Source organism: Taudactylus pleione, unplaced genomic scaffold (assembly GCF_031769625.1).
Source record: "Taudactylus pleione unplaced genomic scaffold, aTauple2 ptg000113l, whole genome shotgun sequence".
NCBI lineage: Eukaryota > Metazoa > Chordata > Amphibia > Anura > Myobatrachidae > Taudactylus > Taudactylus pleione.
This window is the reverse complement of record NW_028284515.1, coordinates 14,926,140-14,949,247: the sequence shown is the minus strand read 5'-3', so window position 1 is coordinate 14,949,247 and position 23,108 is coordinate 14,926,140. Positions and strand designations below refer to the sequence as shown.

General features: G+C 44.9%; 1 protein-coding gene across 1 annotated transcript; it reads left to right on the top strand.

Moving 5' to 3' along the window:
- The first annotated feature begins 1,422 nt into the window (after positions 1-1,422).
- LOC148525121 (photoreceptor outer segment membrane glycoprotein 2-like) lies at positions 1,423-20,963 on the top strand. The gene is made up of 4 exons (XM_088471336.1): positions 1,423-1,558; positions 3,132-3,755; positions 17,262-17,508; positions 20,376-20,963. Exons 2-4 carry the CDS (start codon positions 3,175-3,177, stop codon positions 20,640-20,642), a joined length of 1,095 nt encoding a protein of 364 aa, XP_088327462.1. The 5' UTR covers positions 1,423-1,558; positions 3,132-3,174; the 3' UTR covers positions 20,643-20,963.
- The last annotated feature ends 2,145 nt before the right edge of the window (positions 20,964-23,108 follow it).

Here is a 23,108-nt window from a genome sequence, read left to right as displayed (position 1 = left end):
AACCAGGATGCACAGATGGAACTCCTAGCAGACCCCGGGGAGAATCCTCAGCCATAACTCACCACTTACACCTGGCGTCTGAACGCCTCAGAGCCCAAGGACGACAGTTCAGCAGTGAGTAAAGGCCGATCACAGGCCACATCCTGACAATTACATTTAACCAAAAATGTGGGCTTGTAGGGTAGGTTTGATTGTTGAGTTCTCAACAGTGATATAAGGTTGGTAACTACTATTTGTTGGAAATGTGTGTACAAGTAGTGGTTTAGCAGAGTTGTGTACACACCAGCAGATCTATAAAGAAGCCAGACAAATTGTTCAGTGGAACTTAATCAGATGTTTGGTTTCTTGTGTACAGCCGTACTCACTGTTACACTGGATGTCCAGGGCATGAAACAGAGCTTGTATCAGAGTTGGGTTAGGCAGTTGACCAGCCGGTAACTCCTCATGTATTTTGGTAAATGTGCCGGCACTGTAACAGCGGTCATATGCGGGTACTAAGCTCAGGTTTTAGGAGCTAAGGGGAGGACAGCTGTCTTCCACTGTATTGCTCATACTCAGTGAACAAGATGGAGTCGCGCATGTGCAGTTATGGTGTCATGTCAAGATGAAATGGCAGAAAGACATACAGCAACGTGGACTAACACAGATGGTGACAAATCTGGAGAGGATAAGTAGATTTAAGTATCATCCACATACAGATGATACTGAAACCCGAAGGAGCTGATAAATTTGCCAAGAGAAGTGGTATAGATTGGAAAAAAACAGAGGACCTGAGACTGAGCCTTGCGGTACTCCATCTGATAGAGGTAGCGAAGAGGAGGTGGATTCAGAGAAACACACTGAAAGGGCGATTTGATAAGTAGAATGAGAACCAGGATAGGACTGTGTCTGGAGACCTAGGGATTGAAGTGTTTGTATGCAACATAGAGATCCAAAAGAATAAGAAGTGAGTAATGGTATTTAGACTTAGCATATATCAAATCAGTCACTACCATAGTTAGTGCTGTCTCTGTTGGGTGTTGGGAATGAAAGCCTGACTGAAGTGGCAATACTTGGTTAATTTCATTATAACTGAGTTCTCTGGGAGTGTCAAATTTGTTTCTTGACCCAATCGACAATAATGTCAAGTTACGGCTCTGCATCTAACACTATCTTAGTGAATAAGCTTATGTGCAGAAGGGTGCCGACTTTAAGACCCTAATTTGTATGATCGGAACCTTTTGTGAATGTAATTTTTCTGCAGCTAGAATGTCAAAGCATACGCTGAGCTACAGCACAGCATCCTATTTAGTAAAGTGCTTTGCAGCATCTACCATAAGGGGCACAATTAAATCTGTAAGCCGTAATTAGTCCAGCGAGGATTACAGCAGCCAGGCTCTTGGAGTCTTCATACTGCAAATCCTCTGTCTTGCGTCTCCTGCATCCTGGAGGAAAAGAGAAGTCCTAGGTATCGCTGGAGTTTGCAATCACTACCATTCAATCAAGCACCTTTCCTGAACTTTACTCTATGGATGTATATGTAACAGCAAAGACCTACATGTAAAGAAATCCAACACAGGTAACATTTTTATTGCAAATACTTCTCAAATATAACATGGCAACATTTGTATGAAATAAGAAACAAGATCTATGGCATTAAACTGATATCTGCTTAGTGCAATATATAAATATAATAATTGATATGACCTCTGATGTTTTGTGCGGTTATGTACAGTACAGATATATGTTGTTTTGCCAGTAACAAGACATTACAGTGCAATTGTTCATGCTAAATTGCAAGTTTTCATTATAATCACTGATCACAACAACAGGGGAATAAATACAATATTATGGCTGGATATTTCTGTTATCAAATCTTCATTGCTTATTGTAAAAGACAATGACATTTAATGGATCAATCTGTCACTAATTTGACATGTAGTCTAAATGCTGCTGGAGCCAATCATTTGTATTGACTATAGACTAGAAGGGATTTGCCGTAGAAACATTACTTATCACACTGGAAAGGAATACAGACTTTATAGGGGTTGGGTATGAAATCCCGGCTGCCGGGATGCCGATGGTCAGAATACCGACAGCGGGACAACACCCATAGGAACGAACGGTAAGTGTTTTCCTAACCCCTACCCTAACCCTCCCCCCTAGTGCCTAAGCTTAACCTCCCCCCCCCAGTGCCTAAACCTTATCACCCCCTCCCCGGTCCCTAACCCTCCCCATAGTGCCTCCCCCTAACACCCCAATACTTACCTTTGGGATGCCGATGGTCGGGATACTGATGCCGGGATCCCGACCTGTCGGGATTTTAGCGCCAGTATTTAGACCGTCTGCATCTGCACGCCGGGTTGCCGACTACATCCCCTTTATAGATATCTTCCAGTTTCATAAAACTATGCTCAATTCAGAGCCGTTTCTGGTTCTAAATTAATAATGACCACGAGGTTGGCACCCAATTGTAACAGTAAATGGATGATATTTAATTATAGTATGGCAGCTTGCACTAACATGCATAGAATGATTCTCACTGAGGAGTAAGTAATGTTATACGTTTTACAACTCAAGCACAGAAAAATAAACTCTAAAGGGGTAAATTTACTAAAGTGAGAGTTTTTAGAGGTGGAGATGTTGCCCATAGCAATCAATCAGATTTAGCTATTATCTTCTAGAGATGGTGCCAGTTCACTTTTAAGTAGAATCTGATTGCTTGCTATGGGCAACATCTCCACTTCTAAAAACTCTCACTTTAGTAAATATACCCATAATAGAGCATAGTTGCAAAGTGATCTATGAAAATGACACTTGACAATTGGCAAAAAATATCATTTTGGTAAAAAGTACATTAGGCCAAAATTGAGGTTTGGAAATGACAATTTCAATAAGGAATGTAAATAGTTGCTTGTGGAACCCTCCATACGAAAGTAGTGCCATCTGTCTCGTCGTTCCACAGAAAATACAGCAGTTACTGGTAGAATTATTGAGGTATATGGACAAGTGAAAGTGGGGATATCAGAGGAGGGACCTCTACCTGACAGCAACATTGAGGAAGGGCGAATACCTAAATATAAGCAATGTTCATATATTTTTTAACACTAAATGGTAAATGATATAAAAGTGTATTTCTGTTGTTTCCATAGCGAGAATTCCACCTTTTTCCGGGGGCGCTTTCTGTGTTACAAAATGGCAGTACTTAAAGTGAAATTCACCAAGACCAGAAGGGGAAAACTAGCTCAAGTCTTGTGGATACTCAACTGGATCTCTGTGGTGACTGGAGTCGTCATCTTCGGCCTTGGTCTCTTTCTCAAAATTGAAATCAAGAAACGCAGCGAGTTGATGATAAGTGGGGACATCCACTCGGTCCCTAACATGCTCATTGCCGTCGGCACCATTGCTTGTGTAATAAACTTCCTTGGTGGAAAGATCTGCTATGATTGTTTGGACGCCAATAAGTTCTCAAGGTGGAAACTGTTCATGCTACCTTACATCATCTGCACCTTTTTCTTCACATTCTGCGTCTTTGCGGGAGCCATCATGTGTTATACCATGAGAAACGAGCTGGAGTCTGCTCTATACCGTGGACTCAAAGATGCCTTGAAGTATTACAAAGACACGGACATCCCTGGACGCTGTTTCTTGAAATCTACTATAGACCTTCTCCAGATTGAGTACCAATGTTGTGGCAACAATGGCTTCAGGGACTGGTTTGAGATCCAGTGGGTATCTGTACGTTATCTGGATATGGGTTCCAAGGAGATCACTGAGTAAGTACTTTAGGATAGTAAGATTCTGATTTCTTTACATTTATGTGTATTCATGCAAAAGAGTTAAAAATGTGACCCAAAATAAACAATAAAGGCATCAGTACAGAGTACCACGACATAAAAGGCATTGGTAAAGAGAATCCAATATTATAAAATAAAACAAAAACACAGTCATAGGGCCTATTATTTTTGTAAAAAAACTGATATGCAACTTTAGAATTTGTTACTTGTGATATCTACTTAACTTGATGATACAAGTGTTTCCTGTACATTATTATTATTGTTTACCATGCTTTATTTATATAGTTCCAAAACACTAAGCAGTGCTTTATATATACTATTTTTTAATCTACTGTCCACCCCCAAACTTCAAACAAATAGTGCCTGGTTGACATAAAACTCTTAGAATTGTGAAGCTGCAATGCTAATCACTGTGTCACCATGCCACAAATACATTGTGATCAGTCCTGCACAGTTCTGCCTAACTTAGGGCCTTATTTAGAGATGGATGGTATTGAACAGTCGCAAGGAAGCAGCTGTGTAATACCGTCCATTTGAAATATAAATGCAGCAGGAGGTGTCTGTATGAAATAGAAAACTCCTTGTTGCATCTGCGAACCAAGTGCAGCGTTCGTAGGTGCCGCCTCGGATCACCATAGCAACCATCGTGCTTGATGGTTGTGGCCAGGCTGCGTAAACTGAGATCAAGGCCAGTACACACTGGTGTACCGACCTCGTTAGTGACGGAACCTGGCGGAGTCCCGGCAGCAGCAAGAGCGTACACATTAACCGATGCCGGCAGCAACGAAGCGACAGTGGGGGCCATGCTGTATTAGGCAGAAGGTGGCCTAGTCAAACTCCCATTTCCAGGAATGCTGACCAGCCATGCCCCCGCTTCGCCTCCCAAATTGTGCAGCATGTAAATCATGCTGCGGCTTTGGGGAGGGGGGGGCGAGATCACAGGACCTGTTCTGCACATGCTCAGTACAGGTCCTGCGCCTGTGCAGACCCCAAAATATCGGAGATGTGCGCAAACCATCGGGTTTGCATACTTCTCTGAATCAGGCTCATAATTCTTTAACTTTAGGTCACATCCTTACATTACAGTGGGGCTAGAGTCAGGGTTTTATTTCGGTCATAATGTGTAATTGTTTCTGTTTTAAGAAAACAGATCCTTTTGATAATTATTGTGAGAATGCACAGTACCTACTGCAAAACTTCTAAATTAATACTATAACAGTCACCTGTACACTTTGCTGGTACAATTTAGAATTCCCTGTTGCCTGAGAGACTGTGTATTGTTTGGATCCTGAGGATGCAATGTAGCCCCAAACTGTAATTACCAAATGAATGCATCATTGTTGGAAAAGGTTATTTGGTTGGATGCAAGGCTAGCTCTAAATTATACTATTATGTCCAAATGTATTTGTCTCATCTTGAAATAACATTTTGGATCATCTGGGTGGTCTTCGGTAAGCCTGAGATCACCTTCCTTGGAGAACAGTGATTCGCTCTTTGGTATCTTCCTATGAGCAGTTGTGCACCACTGTTTAATACTTTCCTTATGAAGAAGTCATGAACACAAACATAAATAGACAGTGCAGGACAGATCTGCAGATTCCAAGCAGTTAATGTGGAACGCTTTGTTGATTTACCAAATTCTACTCCTTGCTCTAAGAATGGTGATCGTTGAATGATCCTTGCTGGAAAGAGACAGAGTCTACAGCAATTGACGAGTAATCATTTCACCCCTCAAGAGCATCAACTTTTTTTCCTGACGTTCTCAGAATTCTTATTTGATCAGGGAATAATTCACCTCAACAAACTAGTGTCACGAAGAGCAGAATCTGATAGTGACAAACGTTTTTACAGGAAGGGTCCGTGTTCCAAACTCGTCGGATTCTCCTCCCAGTGATTAGAATATCTAATTCATAGAAACTCCTTGAGTGGTTACCGTAATGATTCATAAGCATCAGAGAATATTGGATAAATGTGGACAATAAAGAAGGTATGAACATTGATTCACATAGAGGTGTGTTACATGGGAGAGTTTAAATGGTAAAGCATTATGTTTAAAGTTATAATGTTGACACTGTTAAAATGCTTTAATCAGCATTAGTACCATGCTGGCATTATGCTGTCCACATAGTAGTTGTCGACACTGGGACCATCGACAACGTGTTTGCGCAGTTGAGTGATTATTTACTATTGCGCATATGCAAAATATCCTGAAAACCCCTACGGCGCCTGCGCTAGCCTATTTGTCCATAAATGCTGTCACGTGTGGGAACGCTGGCATTAGGAATGGCGAGGCAAAGCCATGCGTGTTTCTGGGTGGTGACTGGCAGGTGGCATGAAGTGAACAGAGAAAACATGTCTTATGGGCGTGTTATGGGAGTGTCCCGGGCGTGGCAGTGAGCGCGCCTACGTTCTCAGATGCAGAGCTGCAGCCACAGAGGCCATATATAGACTGAGTTCAGGACATACTTGCCGACAATCAGCTCCAGCCTTCCGGGAGGGAGCTGATTGTCGGCTAATAGCAGGGGGCGGGGCCGGCCATTTGGCGGCACACTGGGGGAGGTGACGGGGGCGGGGACGCACGATCGCGTCATCGTGACTCCGCCCCCTCTTCACAATGCTGTTATTTTCAGCATTGTGAAGCAGGGGGCTGGGCCACGATGACGCGATTCTGCGCTAATCGCGTCACCGGGCCCCCCGCTGCGGGGGTTTACGTTTTCTTCAGGGGGCAGGTCGGGAGGGTCGCAAGCTTCCGGGAGGCTTGCCTGCCTTTCCGGGGGGGCCGGGAGCGGCACCCGAAAACGGGAGGGTAGGCAAGCCTGGTTCAGGAGGAGACACTATGTCTGCCATAGGCTGGCTCAAGTATTGATGGTGGATGGTGAATGCGATTATGCGCCAAGTTACAGTATACATGGTGTGAGGCTCTAGTTTTGTTGTGGGCCCGGGGTGGTAAAAGGAGCAGACACTGAAGCTGATTTAAAAATAAACGTGGAGTTTTTAATGAGTGGCAAAACAAAAAGTCTGTGTATAGCACTAAAGTGCACTTGGGGAACTGTAGTGAAGCAATGGGAAAAAGTCCAGGTAGTGATAACAGAAAGTAGTCCAGTAATCCAGGTTTTGTGAGGCAGAAATGATTTGCAAGCTGAAGTGAAGTTACAAGCTGAAATGAATGTGCAGGGAGAAGGCAAGTAGAGGCAGGGTGCAGGGTAATAGCTGACGCAGGTACTCAGGCAAGGGAGAGGCAATGGAGGAGGCAGGAGAATCCAGGGGACTGGAACAGGCAGGAAGAAACAGGCTAGGCAATGATCCCAACAGACAGGTGAAAACACAGGAACTCTCTCAGCTCTCGCTGAGAAACACGTTGCACTGGCAATGAAAAGAAGCTCTGCACTCCCTTAAATCCCCAGTGCCAGACTGTGACTGGCCAGAGAGAGCATGTGACACACCAGGATAGGGCGACTAGGTCACATGACCGGAGGAAAGATGGCGGAGCCCATGCCAGAGCGGAACGGAAGCACCATCAGGCCTAACCAGACCAGAGTGACAGTATGCCCGCACAGAACTATGTGCAGCCAATGCACCATGCCAGATACCAGCACCACCACCAGACGCCCCTCGCCATAGCATCCTCACAGGTAATACCTGCTGGCTGGCATGCCGAGAACCCCTGGTCGTGACAGTACCCCCCCCTCCCTTATGGGTGGCCTCAGGACACTCACCAGGCTTCTCAAGATGTGTAGAATGGAATTGCCTGATGAGTGCGGGAGCATGAATGTCCCGGGCATTGGTCCAGCAGCGTTCTTCCAGGCCGTAACCCTTCCAATCTAGGAGGTACTGCAAACGGCCTCTGAGAATATGAGAATCCAGGACTTGAGAGACCTCGAACTCCACTCCTCTCTCAGTCTGGATACGAGGTGAAACAGGGAGAACCTTGAGAAATTTGTTCAGAATCAGAGGCTTGAGAAGGGAGACATGAAAAGAGTTTGGAACTCTTAAGTAAGAGGGGAGTTGAAGGCGATAAGCCACAGGATTGATGACTTCTGTGATGGAGAAGGGTCCAATTTAACGTGGGGCAAACTTCATAGACGGGACTCTGAGGCGTAGGTTCCGGGTTGACAACCAAACCTGGTCTCCAACTTTCATGCAGGGTACCTTCCTGCGTCTCTTGTCTGCTTGTAGTTTGCAGCGACAGGACGTCTTCTCCAAATTAGTGCGCACTTGGGCCCAAATGGATGCAAATCTCTGTACTATATCCTACACGGCTGGAACATCAAAAGCTGGTAGGCTCCGGAAACTCAGGAATTCGAGGGTGAAGCCCGTAAACCACCTGGAACGGAGTTTGATTCGTAGAGGAGTGATATGAGGCATTGTGCGCGAATTCCGCCCAGGACAGTAACTCAGACCAATTGTCTTGGGACAATGACATGAAAATTCTTAGAAAAGTCTCAAGGGGAGTTGGGTGAGGGCGCAGGTCACTGACGTCATCACACATGGTCAGGAAGATATCAAATGAATACCCCAAACTGGTGTACATTCCCTAATCTTTGTGCCCCATAGAATAACCACCTACACTAAAGAAATCTAACTAAAGTCCAGTGATGGGGCAATATCTCTCGCACCCTGACTTCTATTATCTCAGGGGCATCCACATTTGAAAGATTTCCCGTTTCAGATAATATCGCCCCTTAGCTGTTATTGTCACCATGAACTAAAGATTCCATTACATTCTTCATAGATGGGTTGAGGGCTTTAAATCTGCCCTATCTCTCCCCCCCCCCCCTCCTACTGGTATTTGCACATTTGAGGGGAACCTCGTTTGAAAGAGGGGAATCCCCTCTTTCAAGCAATGTGAACCCTTCTGGACAGGTAACACTACATCTAATATTATGTTTCCAGAGATAGGGGGTGACGTCCTAATGCCTAGACTGAAATAATTAAATATATATATATATATATATATATATTCACTTTAAGTTAACTTTCTTGCCATTTCAGGGAAAAAAACCAGATTTGTCAAGGATTTACATATATTTTCTCACAACTGTATTTGAGATCCTCAACCATCAAGGGTCACCTGCCCTGGCGGGCTCAGCTCATTTTCTCCTCATAAATTCATTATAGCATTGTACACTCCTTTGAAACGTCATTTATTTTTTATATACATTCTTTATTTACAGTTTTGTATAGCAAGAAGAATGAATAACAGGTCACAGAGCAGTAAATTACAGGTGTGAGACAATAAGTTACGCAGTTTCTTTTACCCCATAATCTATTTAGATTAGACCCAATCATTTTAATCTGTAATCGCCACTTCTCACAACAAGAAGAAATGAAGGATCGCATGGATGTATCATAAAATACATGCAGGGACTGGGCATCCAAAAGGAGCCTGATCCTGTGATGTGTTAGAAGTGAACTGAGCGCTAATGTAATCATTTCACTTCCACTCCAGGACCCCGGCGCACCTCTGCGCAGTCTTCTGCCAAGCATGTGCAGGCAGCCAATGACAGGTAAATTGTGCATTATGTTGCCAATGGGCGTTAACTAATGGTGCCAAGCGCTGGAAGGCAAAGCTTGGTAAATTTGGCAATAAAGCCATCTCCAAAGAAACTTATCTCCGATATCTGCTGCAGTCCACCATACATACATCACAGGAATACTTAATATTTGTGGGTACCTCACGAAAACACCTGTTTTTGGTGGATATTCTGCAAAAATTCAATGATAAATAGGCTTTAAATGTAATGCACTCATGCCAGGTGGGATGGTTGGACTGTAAGTATGGAAGTTTTTCAAACACCATTGATTTTTTTTTTTTAACTATTTATGGTGGTTTAATAAGAGACATTTTGAAATTAGACTCTGAGATACACCCATCAGCCAGAACATTAAAACCACTGACAGGTATTTATTTATTTATTACCAGTTATTTATATAGCGCACACATATTCCGCAGCGCTTTACAGAGAATATTTGGCCATTCACATCAGTCCCTGCCCCAGTGGAGCTTACACTCTATATTCCGTATCACACACACACACACATATACACACTAGGGGTAATTTTGCTAGGAGCCAATTAACCTACCAGTATATTTTTGGAGTGTGGGAGGAAACCGGAGTACCCGGAGGAAACCCACGCAAGCACAGGGAGAATATACAAACTCCACACAGTTAGGGCCGTAGTGGGTATCGAACCAACGACCTCAGTGCTGTGAAGCAGTAACGCTAACCATTACACCGTCTGTGCTGCCCGGTGAATAAGGTGACAGGTGACAGGTGAATAAGATTGATTATCACGTTACAATGGCACCTGTCAAGGGGTGGGATATATTAAACAATATAACATAAACCATTAGGCGCTAATTATCCTCATGAACTGATTATTTACCTGCTGTTCCAATGAAGTCTCTGCAGGCTTAAAAATATATCAGAAAAATAAAAAAAGGAAAATTGAGGAACTGTGCTTTATCTATCAATGAGTGTTTAAATCATCCAGTACACATTCAAATTTAAAATATAAAATTTCAGATTTTAATAAATTATGTGAAAACAATAGCAACTGCAATTTCCTAAGTAAAACCTGCCACCGCCATTACAAGCAGGGATCCAGCAATTATTTACAGCACCGCTACAAACCAACATCCATTGCCGGTCAGCTGCAAGCCGCCAGCCTTCCCAGCACTCACAGCCTATCACATGGTAGAGATGGCGGTCTCACCGTGTGGACATAGCGTGAGTGTGGGATTGCTGCTGGAAGCCAACGGACCGAGGATCCATGATTGGACACTGCCATCCGGACAAGCAGCCCTATTTACAAGTCCTACAATTACTGGGCTACCAAGGGATTACAGCGGAATCATTGTGCAGATATAAGGGTGAGAAACTATATATCTTATTCAATAACATTACGGACATAACCGCATTTTATCAGTGGATATTTAACCAACAATATGCTGGAATAAGAGAGGTGCTTTCTTGTTCTCTTTACTTTTAGAGATCTGGCCATTAAATAGTTATATTTGCTGCTATTGCAGAATAATACTCTCTTTGTGCAGCATTTTTATATTTGCTGGGACCCTTGCAATATTGTGGGATATATTAAGCAGCAAGTGAGCAGTCAATTCTTGAAGTTGATGTGTTGGAAGCAGGAAAATTGACAAGTGTAAGGATCTATGCAGCTTTGACAAGGGCCAAATTGTGATGGTTAGACCACTGGGTCAGAGCATCTCAAAAATGGCAGGTCTTGTGGGGTATTCCTGGTGTGCAGTGGTTAGTACCTACTAAAAGTGGTCCAAGGAAGGATAACTGGTGATAGGCGCTCAAGGCTCAATAATGTACGTGGGGAACGAAGGCTAGTTTATATGGTCCTTTCCCACAGAAGTGCTACTCTACCACAAATTGCTGAAAAAGTTAATACTAGCTATCACAGAATTGTGTCTGAACACACATTGCAGCTTGCTACATTTGGGGCTGCGTAGCTGAAGACCGGTCAGAGTGCCCATCAGTGGCGTAACTAGGGTATTTGAAGTCCAGGGCAAATTAAGAAACATAGCCCCCCCAAGTAGGTGCGCACGCCAAAAAAGTGGGCATGGTCACATGGCACAAGGGTGTGGCCACTGGAAAATGACGTAGCAACGTGACACCACCGTTTCTCATCACTCCGGGAACATTCCTTTCCATTCCGTAAGCATCTTAATGCCCCAAGTAGTAGTGCCTCTTATGCAATGTCCCCAAAAGAAATGCCCCCAGTAGTGCACCCTTATACAGTGCTCCCAGTAGTGGTCCCCCCTATGTAGTGCCCCTTATATAATACCCCAGTAGTAGTCCCACATGAGTGAGCTCCAGCTTGGCACCAGCAGTGGTCGCAGCAGATAAGAGTCTGTCTACTCTCATTGGCTGCCAAAACACACTGCCACCGGGTAGTACGAGTGTAATAGTGGTCGGCGGTGCTTGTTACTGTGTAGTGCGGACATTGCGCATGTGAGCATCAGAACTGGACCATGGAGTAATGGAAGAAGGTGACCTGGTCCGGTGAATCATGTTTTCTTTTACATCATGTGTTCGGCCGGGCGTATGTGTGTCATTTACCTGAAGGGATGGCACTTGAATACACTATGGGAAGAAAGCAGTGCGATGCCCTGGGCCATGTTCTGCTGGGAAACCTTGGGTTCTGGCATCCATGTGGATGTTATTTTTGCACGTACCACCTGTACCTAAACATTGTTGCAGACAAAGTACACCCTTTCATGGCAATGATATTCCCTGATGGCAATGGCCTCTTTCAGCAGGATAATGTGCCCTATCACACTACAAAAGTTGTTCAGGACTGGTTTGAGGTGCATGACAAAGAGTTCAAGGCGTAGACCTGTAGGCTTCCACATTCCCCAGAGCTCAATCCGATCGAGCATCTGAAGGCAGTGGCATCACTGGGGTTGGTGATAACCAGTGCGCTCAATAGCCCCTCCAAAAAGAAAGCGTGACCTTATGGGTAGGGGCAATGCCTCGGTTTTATCACTCTAACCTAAGCGGCCGCCTAGGGCCCGGTGGGTCCCAAGGGGCCCGTGTCGGGCCCCCCTGAAATCCAGCCCTGCAGAGATCCTGTCCCTGCAGCGCTGTGTTGTGCACACACACAGGCAGTATAGTTACATAAGAGGAGGCGGAACACAGGGAGGGAGGAGGAGTAAGAGAATCACGCCAGGAGGAGAGCCAGAGGCACTCAAGTGCACAATGAATTTAGGCGCGGATTGGGGCGGCTCACACTATTGCCGGGCTGGGTGCCGCGATCGCGCATCATCCGCTGTTCGGACTCCGGAGGAGCCCTCTGTGACATCCTAGCTGCATATTGGCACAGCGCATGACGTCACGAGCCGTGCGCCGTGCACCGCAGAGACTGCTGGGGAGGAGCCGCAGAAGAGGAGGCTGGGGCATCAGGGAGACCCTGAGCACGCTCAGCACGGTAAGTGGAGCTGGTGCACGGGGTGCTGCTGGGCTGCCATGGAAGTGTGTCTGTGTGTGCCTTCTGCAGGGTCGGATTAATAATGGGGCGGGTGGAGCTCCAGCTCCAGGCCCCCCCATGAAAATAGGCCCATAGCATCTGCTGTAGTATAGCCAGTGCGCACAGGAAAAAAAATACTCCTGTCAACAGTCACCATCACCGGCATTGGTGAGCCCTGCCTATCCACTTCCTGGCCATCTAAAGCCCAGACCATTCACTTCTTACCACCCCCCCCCCCGAAGGCCATTTGCCTGACATAGCTCCGCCCACCCGCCGGAATAAGCCCCGCCCACCCGCGGCCATCCAAAGCCCCGCCCGCTCGCCTCTCCCTCCCTCCGCAGCAACTGGAATTCAGACTCCGTGGACACTGTGTGAGTGAAATGATGTCAGTGAAATGAGAAAAATGGAGCCGCAGAGGCTGAGCTACAGAGACAAATACGGTCAGAAGAAATACAGGCATGAGGACATCTATCACCGTTCAATGCATCCTACAGGTCAGTGTAATATCTAGTGCTGCTCCGTGTGTTTTCGATCTCACCCTGAGCATGAATGTATGTGCGTGTGTGTAATCCTACCAAGGGACTGTTTGTGTATGAGTGTGTGTGTATTACTGTATATATACAGTGTATATATACAGTACACATATATATATATATATATATATATATATAACATATTTACCCTATCTGTAACCTATTTGCCTACTCTCCCGAGACTGTCAGGAGCCTCCCGAAAATCAGTAGGCAAGTCCCCCGCATAGTCTGCAGCCCCCCTGCGACCGCACTTGACAGTTATTGGGGTTTGGGTGAAGGTTAGGGGAGGTTAAGGTTAGGCACTAGGGGGTGGGTTTGGCTGCGGGTGAGTTAGGTTAAGGCTGCGGGTGAGTTAGGTTAAGGCTGCGGGGGGGAAGATTAGGTTCAGACTGTGGGGGGGAGGATTAGGTTTAGGCTGAATATGGGAGGGTTAGGTTTAGGCTGCGGGGAGGGAGGGGTAAGGAGAGGGGGAGGATTAAAATACTGACCTACAGGTGTCAGTATCCTAACCCTGTCTGGATGCCGGCATTGGGATTCTGACTGCCAGGATCACGAGCGCCTGGCATCCCGTACCCAATCCGGTTAGGCATCTGGGATGAACACTTAAAGAAATATGGTACTAAACAGTGAAAATTTTAGATTTTTTTGCACTCAAGGAAAGGCAGACTATACAGGGGAATGGGATTGGGTGGCAAGTATTTTAACCTCCCCTGCCCCCCTCCCAACTCTAACCCTCCCTTAGTGGTGCCTAACCCTAACCTCCCCTCCTAGTGCCTAACCCTAACCCCCCCTTACCGCTCCCTAAACCTAACACCCGGGGGGGATGCCTAACCATAACCTCTCCCTCGGGGGTGCCTAACCCTCCCCCCTAGGAGTGCCTAACCCTGACCTCTCCCCCCAAAAACCTAATGCTAACCCCGCTAAATGCCATAAACCTAATAACCCCCGCGGCTAACAGGACGGGCGCCCCAGACCTACTTAATTAGGGCACACGTCGTCCTGGATTCCGGTGTCGGGATTATTATAGGTGTCGGTATTTCAACGCCTATCATGAAACCCTAGCCAGCATTCTGCTGTCAGGATTGTGACCAGCGGTCTTGCGGCTGCCGGTCACATAACTAAATCTCTATACAGTACACACACTTTCACGCAAAAGAAATAAACTTTTTTTTTTTGTAGCTCCACTGCCCCAGCTTTAGTCACATCCCCTGCACTGGCATAAAATAGGCCCATCACAAATTTCAGCTCCAGGCCCATGTGGACCTTAATCTGGCTCTGGCCTTCTGGGTTACTTTCAAGGCTCAGACACGCCCCCTGAATCACTAGCCAGGCTGACTAGTGTGCAGGAATCACATGCAACAATAACAGAGTACTGTCTCCAGTACTCTATTGCTGTTGTATGTGACTAGTTACCATGGTGATTGAGGGAGGTGGGGGGGGGGGGGGGGGGGCAAACAGGAAGCTCCCCAGAGCTGCTAGACAATGTTATTTTACATATGTCACATTCACTTTTAATCATACACAGTATTATACTTACCTGTCCTACAGACGCAACCTTACACTTATGGAATCTCTACACAGTTTACAGATGGACTCAAATGTCTGAAACAGTTTTATGACTGACCCATTAATACTTTGGCCTAAATGCAATAGTGCGAGCCGATGCCGCTGTGGGAATACATGCGAGTATTTTTTTTTTTAAACCAATCTTGCTTTTGCCTTTCCTGTCATCCTCGTCCTTTTCATGTCACATCTGTCCTGGCCCTGTCCTCACCTTTATCCTGTCACTGCCACCCCCTCGCTCCTGTCCCCTCTGTACTTTTCTGGTCCTGTCATCCTCGTCCTTTCCATGTCCTCTCTGTCCTGGCCCTGTCACCTCTGTCTTGTCACTGTCAATGCTGTCCTGTCCCACCCTGCTCTCTGTCCTGTCACTTCATTGCTGCCCAGTCCCAGCTGTCCTGTTCCTGCCACCACTGTCCTGTCTCTTTTGCCGCTGTCTTGTCCCTTTCACCTCTGTCCTGATCTTGCCACTTCTGTACTGTGGGTTGGAAAGTTAAGGGGTATCTAGAGAACAGCAAAGTCCTTGGGGGGTCATTCAGAGATGTACAGAAACCCGATGGTGGGATGTTTATGCATGTGGGTCCATTATCCTCACATGCACAAAATGGGGGCATGTCCCCCTGGCAGCATGAACATCCGGGCCATCCTGACTAACCTTAGGGTTACTCAAATGGTCAATGTTCACGCAAGTGATCCTGGTGATGCGTCCTCGGACTCAACAGCAGATCACTGAAGCATGCAGGAGGCGTCTATTAACACAAGACGCCTCCTGTGCTGTCAGACAGACATAGAATGGGGCATTATGTGGTGCTGTAAGGTGGGCAGTAACTGGGTTAGTGTGTGTGCTGTGGGGGACTCAGGGCCTGATTCAGACCCGCTCACAAGCGCATAGCGTTCGCAAGCAGGTCGATGGCGGCCCAGTGCGCACGCACGACGTGCGCGAGCCCCGGAGACAGTGCAAAAAGCACTCGCTCCGTGGCTCACTACAAAAGGGACGGCTGTCGATGTTGATCGACAGCTAGCCCCATTTTGTAGGCATGGCAGGGGGTGGCTTCACAAACGGAGGCGTTCCCATGTGAACGCCTGCCGTTTGTGGGCAGCCCCACTGACATCACCAGTGATGTCAGTGGGAGAGCTTCTGGCTCTATTAGAGCCAGAAGCTCTCTGGGGCTTGCGGCCATGAGGCCCTACCACAAGGGTCTCGTTGCAAGCCCGATGGACCATCATCCTGGCAGCTCGCAATAGCTGTGGATGGTCACCAACAGCTATGCGAGCGGCCAGGAGACCGCACCAAAAAAAAAAACCCGCTGATTCAGAGCGAGCGCTCTTTCAGAGCGTTGGTCTCTGAATCAGGCCCTCAGTGTGCTATGAATGGGCATGAGTGAGCTGGGATGGAGGTCAGTGTGCTAGGTGAGTGATTACTGTGAGAGGGCTGTGATATGGAATGTACTGGCAGTGAGAGCTATAGAAGGGGCAATCCAGTAGGGCCAAAATTGGGAAAGCTTAGCGAGAGCTAGAAAAAAATCAAGTGTATTGTAAATACATAGCTGACTTTTCAAGGCCGTGGTGGACCTTTTCTTCTGGGTGCTGTACATGGGCATGAATCAGGAATGAAATAGTGCTATAGATTGTTTGAGGGGGGAGGTGGGGGGTTAGTGGGGGGGGGGGGGGGGGGCAAAACCGGTATCTTGCCTAGGGCCCTATGAGGTCTAAATCCGGCTCTGGTGCAGCGCCCGGCTCCAAGTCAGTGACCAGGAGCCTGCATTTTTGCGTCACCCCACAGTGGGTGACACCCAGTGCGGTCCACGTCCCCAGCACTCCTCTAGTGATGTTATGGTCTGTGGGATGTGCTGGAAAAACAAGTCCAAGGCATAGAGGGCCCCATCTTGTAACTTACAGGATCTGCTGCAAACGTCTTGGTGCCAGATACCATAGGAAGGACACCTTCAGAGATCTTGTGGAATCTATGTCTCGACAGGTCAGAGCTGTTTTGTTGGCACGAGGGGGGCCTACACAGTATTAGGCAGGTGGTTTTAATGTTATAGCTGCTGGATGTATATAATAAGTCTACGATAACTGCAAATCTCTACACTCTCCCTTCAAGTACATATAGAAAACATATACAACTGTTAATATCCCACTATTCAATTTTGTTGCCATTAAGTCTTAGTACAGATTTCCATGGAAAAATTATTATTTTCCCTTTTATGTTACGAATAATGGTCAGTAAAACCATATGTTAGTCACTATGCGGAATCTTGCCAGCTATTGGGAAAATAAAACATTAAATATAGACACAAATGGAACCAAGCTGCATAATAATGATGAGCATACAAGTATGATGTAGCTGCACATATAGCATTAATTATCTACTTTGTTATTCATTTTCTTCTTGCAGCCGTTTCAAGAGCAACGTGGATGGAAAATACTTATTAGATGGGGTCCCATTCAGCTGCTGTAACCCAAACTCCCCTCGTCCTTGCATCCAGTTTCAGATCACTAATAACTCGGCTCATTATAACTATGACTACCTGACAGAAGAGCTGAACATCTGGCTGCGAGGTTGCAGGCAGGCTCTACTGGAATACTATGACAACCTAATGCAGTCTATCGGTATGACGGTCCTTCTTATTTGGCTCTTTGAGGTAAGTCTGCAACACTAACTTCATAGCATTACCTGAGATATAAAAATAGTAGCAGGTCAACAACAAAGCAAAGAAGAGATGTAGAATTAAAATATTATTAAATTCAAAGAAAATATATTCTTCTACCAAAGGATAATAATAACTATATACTATAATGACACTGAAAAATACATACCATGCTTAGCCCAAGTAGTCAAGGACAAACTGAATTTTCCATTAAAATAATCCTTTACATTATAAAGATTGGGAAACATTTATCACAACGTTCAAAATTATAACTGAAAAACGCATTTTGGATGATATTAGGTCCTTAGATTTGGTGGGTCCCCCATTGCTTTTAATAGTCTGAGCATTAGGCTCATTTATCTCCTGCTCATGTAGGCATTTAACATATTGCTAGCTGTATTGTCAAAGGCTCTACATCAGAGTTTCCCAAACTCAGTCCTCAAGGCACACTAACAATCCAGGTTTTAATGATATCCATGCTTGAGCACAGATGGTTAAATCAAAATAACTGCAGTACTAATTGAGACACCTGGCTATCCTCAAAACCTGGACTGTTAGTGTGCCTTGAGGACCGTGGTTGGTTGGCTCTACATCATGAACTTCCCATCTGGCTATATAGGACTCTCATAGAGTAAGGTTTTTGACACCACAGCCGATCTTCCCATTTGGATACAAAGGAAGATGTTGGGGGAGGGTCCTCGAGAACCAGGTTAGATATTTGGGAAAAGTCAAACCAAACAGAAGAGATTTCCTGATTGGACTGTTAAAGGCATTTGGGAATGGATTGGGCAGGATAGTTGGGGAGAGCAGCTGACGTTTTCAAATTTAAGTAGTTCTTTAGCTAAACGAAAATATTTGTCAACATATAATGCATGAATAGTACTATATACTATTTTAGATTATCTATCTTTTATGAGACTCTAAGGGGCAGATGTACGAAAGCTCTGGAAAGTGATAAAGTGGAGTGTGATAAACTACCAACCAATCGCTCCTGTCATTTTCAACCACAGCCTGTAAGAGGACAGTTAGGAGCTGAGTGGCTGGTAGTTTATCACTTTCTAATTTATCACTTTCCATAGTTTAGTACATCTCCCCCTAAATCAGCTGCCCACAAGGTCACTGGCATTCTCAGGGCAGATTGGGGATACAATAATTAATGTATTATACTGTATGACTAACTTATGTACTAAACTCTATGGAACAAATGTAATAGGGTGAGAGTTTAGAAAATGTGAGAGTTTAGCAGTAAACTCTCACACTTTGTAAACTTGCCCAATGTAATAGAGTCCGAGAACAGGCAAACGCACATGTTTTTAGACTAAAACAACTCTTACAATTTAAACTCTCATCCGGATGTTTTCACATTTTGAAGATAAAACTCGACCAATGTGAGAGCTTACCGCTAAACTCTCACCCTATTACATTTGGCCCTATATCTTTCCCTTTAAAAAAAAGAGACAGGTCATGATCAAACATTGTGGGGACAAAGCAGTACCTGAAAGAGTCACAGGCATGCCAACTTGCCTGCCTAAGTGGTTCTCAATGAGTATGTCAGTATTTTTGTTTTTGTGTTACTTTAGTAGTCTGCATGTGTCACCAAAATGTATGAAACCCTATCCCACTGCATATTTTAAGTATAAGTGCAACAAATGAACTGTTAACTTTGTTTTCAAACACACCTATTTTATGTATAATATTTTTTTATAGTACATTTTATCTTTGTTGTTTTATATACAAGACATTCATTGTGGCATCTGTGCCACAAAACCTCTATCATTGGCAACCACTGGCCACCTAGTTTATCACAAATTCTGGCACTGTCTGCTATATCCACCCTACCATGTAGCTAGTCATACTCACTGTGGTTCTAACTCACATCAGTAAATATAATAAGCTCCAGAAAATTGTCCAAGATGTAAAAATTAACCTAATGTACGATTTCTTAGACTAATGTGTTGGAGTGTATTGCTCTGTACTGGACAATTGTATGTGACTCTGATTGCTTCAATCCAATGCTGGTGCCCTTTCATGTAAAGTTCTTGCAAAGCCATTTCAGGCACGGCTGTAGCATGAGAGTACCCTCCTTTGCTGCCCACCATACAGAAATGGGCAAAATAAAAAGTAGGTATACTATGTCTCCCAAGTGTATGAATTCAGACTTTGAAGGTTTACCCCCCACTCTCTCTCCCTGCTACATGCCCCAGTTGGTGAGCTCTATGAGATGCAGGAGGCATGTGATGACTGCCCATTTTATTTTCCATTAGTGCACAGGGCCAGATTGAGTTTTGTGTGGGTCCCCACCAATAAAACAAAAAAATATATTTATACAATGCCCCTTTTGTATTATATTATGCTCACAGTACAATCCCCAACCCATCTCCATATTGCGGTTCGCTACGGTCCAGTGGTTAATTTACCTCAGGCCATCCTCTCACGCTCCTCCGTCTCCGGACTGCTCCCGAACACTCCACCAGTCTCCACTGACTATCAGTCCCAGTCTCTGCAGGGAGCAGGACCCAGGGAACAGGTAGTGTCAGCGAGTAGGGACTGAGGTTAGGGAGCAGGACGACCAAAGAAGCACCATCAAGCCAATGGTTGCGGCCCTCCTTGTACAGGTCCCTGGAGCACTGCCCCGTCTATAATCCGGCACTGACAGGGCATCATAATGAAGTCATTGAGGGCAGAAAATTGCACTACATGGAGCAAACTGAAACTGCCTCCAGTGCTTCTTAAGTTGAGGTGCTTACCTCATTATGTGGTAAGAAGACCTATTAACTAATGTACCCTAAATTGTTTTTACAGGGACTATGTATTCATTGAGTTATAATTGAATATTGACTTTTGATGCTTTGTTTGTACAGCTCTCAGTGCTGACTGGTGTACGTTACCTTCAGACTGCAATGGAAAACCTTTTGATGTTGGGAGACCCAGAGAGCGAATCGCATGGATGGTTGCTGGAAAACAGCTGCATGGAGACTGCTAAACACAATTTCAAAATAATCAAGAATCTCGGCAGAGTCAACCAGATTTCCACAGTCACCGGGATATCGGACCCAAATGTGGACATCCCAAAAGCAGATTATGGCCCAGATAATGTTCCACCAAGCTCCATCCCAACTGTTAGCTGATTACAAGTGCTGCTGGCAAAAGCCTATATAAGACACCAAGATTTGCACACTGATGGACACGTTTTGAAGTTAAGGAAATGTGGTTTCTGTATGTGGATGGAAAACATTCCCAAAGGAACAAAAATTCATCTTAGTTTTCATACTTGACCAGAAGCTGCAGACTCTTTGGATCTAATGCCTGTGAGACTGGAATTATCTAGTGAGAGAGAATTCATTAGGGCAGTTGAGGATAGAAATGTCTTCTGAAAGGCTGTAAGGAAATGCTATGGTCATGCTAGAAAGGTGGTTACGATTGTTATTAAAGTTGATGGACTTTTTAAATATTTGTAAACTGATTCTATATCCTACAAACGTTTGTACTGTGAATGAAAACTTTAGCAGATAAGAGTACTTTTGTTTTTGGGATGCCCACGTGTAAAAGAAATCCATAGAAAGCTGTGTAGCTTTTTTTTAAGGTTATATCCAACACATTATAATCATTTGTGATGTTGGTGCATCTACAATTATGTAAACATCTTTCTTTTAATCTAAGTTTTTAAGTTAGAACTTGATCTCTCAAAGCCCCACTGTTCATGAGCTTAGTCTCCGGCAGGCCCTTGCACTAAGATATAATGACAGTACACGTCTTGGCATCCACTCCACATTTGACCTCTTTGCATTAAGATCAAGCTACTTGCACACCAGCAGGTCCTTCAGCACAGCCACCAACTATGCATTACCATTGGGGTACAGACATACTATAGTACATCACCAGCAACAGAGCTTCCTAAAATGTTGGTCTCCGCTGCCTACTCCAGTCCTTATGTTGTGCATGAGCCCACTGACACTCCTCTCCGCTGGCCCCAATTCCTGCTCCTTTGGTAACTCTAACCAGGAAACCATGTGTCCATGTGGACTACGGGGTAGATGTACTAAGCCTTGGAGAGAGATAAAGCACCAACCAATCAGCTCCAGTAATATTTTAAATACAGCCTGTAAAATGACAGCTATGAGCTAAATGTTCGGTACTTTGGGGTCTATTTACTAAGCCTTGAATGGAGATAAAGTGGACGGAGATAAGGTGCCAGCCAACCAGCTCCTAACTCATTTTTCAAACACAGCCTGTGAAACGGCAGTTAGGAGCCGATTGGCTGGTACTTTATCTCCATTCACTTCATCTCCAAGGCTTAGTAAATAGGCCCCTTTATCTCTCTCTCCAAGGCTTGATACATCTCCCATTGGTTTGCTAGTGACAAACTGGACAGACAAGTCCAGGATGCCTGTCTTTAATGTTGCATCTAAAATTGGACTGGGTTGTCATTTGTTGGACAGCCAAGTACCCTTTCAGGTCTACATAATTTAAGGATATTTACACAGAAAATGGGCAGTATGTGTTTTCCCAGTCACATAGGACCAACTCATACACTGCTAAATGTATGCTCTTTATTTATGCACTAAATTTATTATTATGTAGAGACATACAGCCATGGCCAAAAGTTTTAAGAATGACACAAGTATTGGTTTTCACAAAGTTTGCTGCTTCGATGTTTTTAGACCTTTTTGTCAGATGTCAACAGTAAAGCATCCTGAGACCATTCATATGTGGGGTTGCTTCTCAGGCAAAACTGTGTGATCACACTCCCTTGGCTAAGAACACAGCCATGAATAAAGAAGAATGGTACCAAAACATCCTCCAAGAGCAACTTCTCCCAACCATCCAAGAACAGTTTGGTGACTAACAATGCCTTTTCCAGCATGATGGAGCACCTTGCCATAAGGCAAAAGTGATCACTAAGGGGCACGGGGAACAAAACATCTAAATATTTAGTCCATGGCCAGGAAACTCCCCAGATCTTAATCCCATTGAGAACTTGTAGTCAATCCTCAAGAGACGGATGGATAAACAAAAACCCACAAATTCTGACAAACTCCAAGCATTGATTAGGCAAGAATGGGCGGCCATCAGTCAGTATGTGACCCAGAAGTTGATTGACAGCATGTCAGGGCGAATTGCAGAGGTCTTGAAAAAGAAGGGTCAACACTGCAAATATTGACACTTTGCATAAACATAATGTAATTGTCAATAAAAGCCTTTGACACTTATGAAATGCTGTAATTTTACTTCAGTATACCATAGTAACATCTGACAAAAAGGTCTAAAAACACTGAAGTAGCAAACTTTGTGAAAACCAATACGTGCATCATTCTCCAAACTTTTGGCCATGGCTGTACTGTAGGAAACGGGAATAGTCAGGGGCGAGACCTGAGAGTGAAAGGGGAAGTTCCGTAAACCATCCAGACCATCGAAGTCAAACGATCATATCTTAGGATGGGTACACACTTGCACGATATTACTGGAATGACAAATCGGGCATATCGTGCAGTGTGTATGCCTGATTGCACGCTCTCGCGGGTCGCATGCGATATCATGTAACTGCCCGTGCTGCACGGCCAATCACACGATATCGCATGTGGTGCAGTGCATCA

Excerpts from the sequence above, each read along its gene's own strand:
- LOC148525121 (XM_088471336.1), top strand. The coding sequence starts at position 3,175 with ATGGCAGTACTTAAAGTGAAATTCACCAAGACCAGAAGGGGAAAACTA. Across the intron at positions 3,756-17,261 it reads GGTTCCAAGGAGATCACTGA|CCGTTTCAAGAGCAACGTGG; the intron begins GTAAGTACTTTA and ends TTCTTCTTGCAG. Across the intron at positions 17,509-20,375 it reads TTCTTATTTGGCTCTTTGAG|CTCTCAGTGCTGACTGGTGT; the intron begins GTAAGTCTGCAA and ends TTGTTTGTACAG.